Raw genomic sequence first — 3,062 nt, 5'->3', positions numbered from 1 at the left:
GACAATAATGCTGGACAATAACTGTTATTACAAAATATGATCCTGTATTTCAGCATTATTGTCACACTAAATGTTGGTACTAAACATAGTATTGTAGTACATAAAAATACTGAGAACAAACACTGGTACTAAACACAGTACTGTAGTACATGAAAATACTGACACTAAATGCTGGTACTAAACATAGTATTGTAGTACATAAAAATACTGACACTAACTGCTGGTACAAAACAGTATTACATAGAAATACTGACACTAAACACTCATACAAAACACAGTATTGTAGTACATAAAAATATCAACTGGTGCTACCTTCTTTGAAACATCCTGAATTTGACCACGTCTCTAGGAAGACATATCCAAGAGGACAGTCACACACTCCACGAAGACACTGTAAAGGAACCTCCCCTTTCCCCCTCGAGGTGCACTGTGCATTCACTATGCAATTGTCTTTCCAGTGAACTGCCAGGAAATAACATGTTATACGAGGTGAAATGTCAGGAAGAAGTAGCAAAGAAAGATTGTTCAAATATATACCTCACTGAACAGAGTTATTAACAATACTTATATAAAGACTTTAAAGTTCCCTCTTTTATGTTATTAATCCATTGTTGAAAATATTGTTACGTCTCCGTTTGTTAATTGATTTTCCGTAAATTTGTTCCGACGAAACTTTAGCGACACAAGTCCTCTCTTAAATAAAACTGGTTTATTCTTTCCGAATACAACTTTACGATACACTCAACTTCAACGGTCGCGCTATAACAAACTATAATTCACGTCTCAGGAGCTCGACTTCAACAATACGTCTCTCTCTGACTGCAGTTCAGTTACTCATTACCTACACACACACATTATTGTCACGTCACGCCGTGACCATCTTATATATACCAGCCCACCCCCAATATAGCAAATGCTAGAGCACTCCTGAAGGAACAGGATTGTTCTAGAAACCGGGTGGCATGATACTAGTCACGTGATCACGCTGACGCAACAATATACTGAGGACTATTAATAAAAATATTAACAATAGTTACATAAAGACTGTAAAAGTTCCCTCATTTATGTTTTTTACACATTGTTGACAATATACTGAGGTCTATTAACAGAATCATTAACACTACTTACATAAAACTGTAATAGTTTTTTTAAAGATTGTTGATTTGATGAAAATGTTGATGAAATTAAGTTGTGTACCACTAAAAGTATTTTCTTAAGCTTCCATTTTTAAAAGTTTAGCAATTTTTGTTTTACTTTAGAGAAAACTAAAAACTAAAGCTACTCAAGTAGCGGAAATTGTTGTAAAAAGTATCAAAAATGAAAGAAATGTAAAAATTATTTCCCGAGGAAAATGATGTAAGAAGTATCAGTTTGGATTATTTTCTGTAGTTACCTTTTCTCTTGCAAGCTTCTCGGAACCCGAAGACAACTTTGACAAACCCTCTTTGACACTTACAAGAACCTCTTGCACACTCTGCAAACTCCATGGTGTGTTGACATTGCTCATGGTACACACAAGGCTCATCAAGGTGTCGTGCTTGCAAAAGAGTAGACGTAAAATGTTAGAATTTCCAGGAGAGATAGCAACAAAAACGTTGACAAAATTCTTTGTTTGGTTAAACCCACTTTTCATATTTAATCATTCTTATTTCTTCCAGAATAGTTTTTTCAGTTTACCAAGTAATAAGAAAATAATAATATGCTTGCATAGAAACCTAATACACATAAAATATCCAATAAATAGTAGTTACCTTCCGAGCAAAAGAGCATACGTCCTGACACCTGGACAGGGTAACTAGAACTACAACTGCAGACATTATTCAAACAAACACCCTTCGGTGGTAAAATTTGGCATTGGCTATTGAAGACACAACTTCCACCTAGTGCTACAACTTGAAAATAAAAAGAACACTTAGTACTTGCTGCTTTTCAAAATATCAATATGAACGTAAATTACACACTAGTAAAATCAGTTAAAACATATTGATGATAGTATTACAGCTTCTATAAAAGTTGTAACTCATCATTAGAGTTAATCACACACTAGTAAAACCGGTTAAAACATATTGATAATAGTATTACAGCTTCTATAAAAGTTGTAACTCATCATTAGAGTTAATCACACATTAGTAAAATCAGTTAAAACATATTGATAATAGTATTACAGCTTCTATAAAAGTTGTAACTCATCATTAGAGTTAATCACACATTAGTAGAATCAGTTAAAATATATTGATAATAGTATTACAGCTTCTATAAAAGTTGTAACTCATTATTAGAGTTAATCACACACTAGTAGAATCAGTTAAAACATATTGATAATAGTATTACTGCTTCTATAAAAGTTGTAACTCATAATTAGAGTTAATCACACATTAGTAAAATCAGTTAAAACATATTGATAATAGTATTACAGCTTCTATAAAAGTTGTAACTCACGATTAGAGTTAATCACACATTAGTAAAATCAGTTAAAACATTTTGTTGCGTCAGCGAGGTCACGTGACTAGTGTCACGCCACTCGTTCTCTCGAGCCTTCGTGAATTGTCGGGAGATTACTAGATATAGTGTTAGGCTTGTATGTATATAAGGCGGTCACAACGTGATGGGATTGTGTGTAGGTAATGAGTAATTGAACTGCCGTCAGAAAGTATTGTTGAAGTTAACTAAAACTATAATATCATAATATTGTTACAAAGATGATTATTAACTAAAACTATAATATCATAATTACCAGTTTACTAAGATGATTATTAAATAAAATTATAATATCATAATTACCAGCTTACTAAGATGGTTATTAACTAAAACTATAATATCATAATATTGTTACAAAGATGATTATTAACTACAACTATAATATCATAATTACCAGTTTACTAAGATGGTTATTAACTAAAACTATAATATCATAATTACCAGTTTACTAAGATGGTTATTAACTAAAACTATAATATCATAATTACTAGTTTACTAAGATGACTATTAACTAAAACTATAATATCATAATTACTAGTTTACTAAGATGACTATTAACTAAAACTATAATATCATAATTACCA

The 3,062-nt window shown here is 31.5% G+C and overlaps 1 protein-coding gene across 1 annotated transcript in view; it reads right to left on the bottom strand.

Annotated features, from left to right (window-relative positions):
- The window catches only part of LOC111084114, a 6,269-nt gene extending 4,494 nt beyond the window's left edge, over positions 1 to 1,775 (bottom strand). Inside the window, exons 1-3 of the mRNA XM_022380900.1 lie at positions 1,752 to 1,775; positions 1,394 to 1,537; positions 313 to 462 (exon numbers count right to left, since the gene is read on the bottom strand). Coding sequence (XP_022236608.1) covers positions 313 to 462; positions 1,394 to 1,537; positions 1,752 to 1,770 — 313 coding nt within the window. The 5' untranslated portion in view covers positions 1,771 to 1,775. The remainder of the gene's footprint in view (positions 1 to 312; positions 463 to 1,393; positions 1,538 to 1,751) is intronic.
- Between the last annotated feature and the right edge of the window lie 1,287 nt (positions 1,776 to 3,062).

The sequence above is a fragment of the Limulus polyphemus genome, unplaced genomic scaffold (genome assembly GCF_000517525.1).
Source record: "Limulus polyphemus unplaced genomic scaffold, Limulus_polyphemus-2.1.2 Scaffold13733, whole genome shotgun sequence".
In the NCBI taxonomy this organism is placed as follows: Eukaryota; Metazoa; Arthropoda; class Merostomata; order Xiphosura; family Limulidae; genus Limulus; species Limulus polyphemus.
Note: the sequence above shows the minus strand (reverse complement) of the source record. Positions and strands in the feature narration are given on the sequence as shown.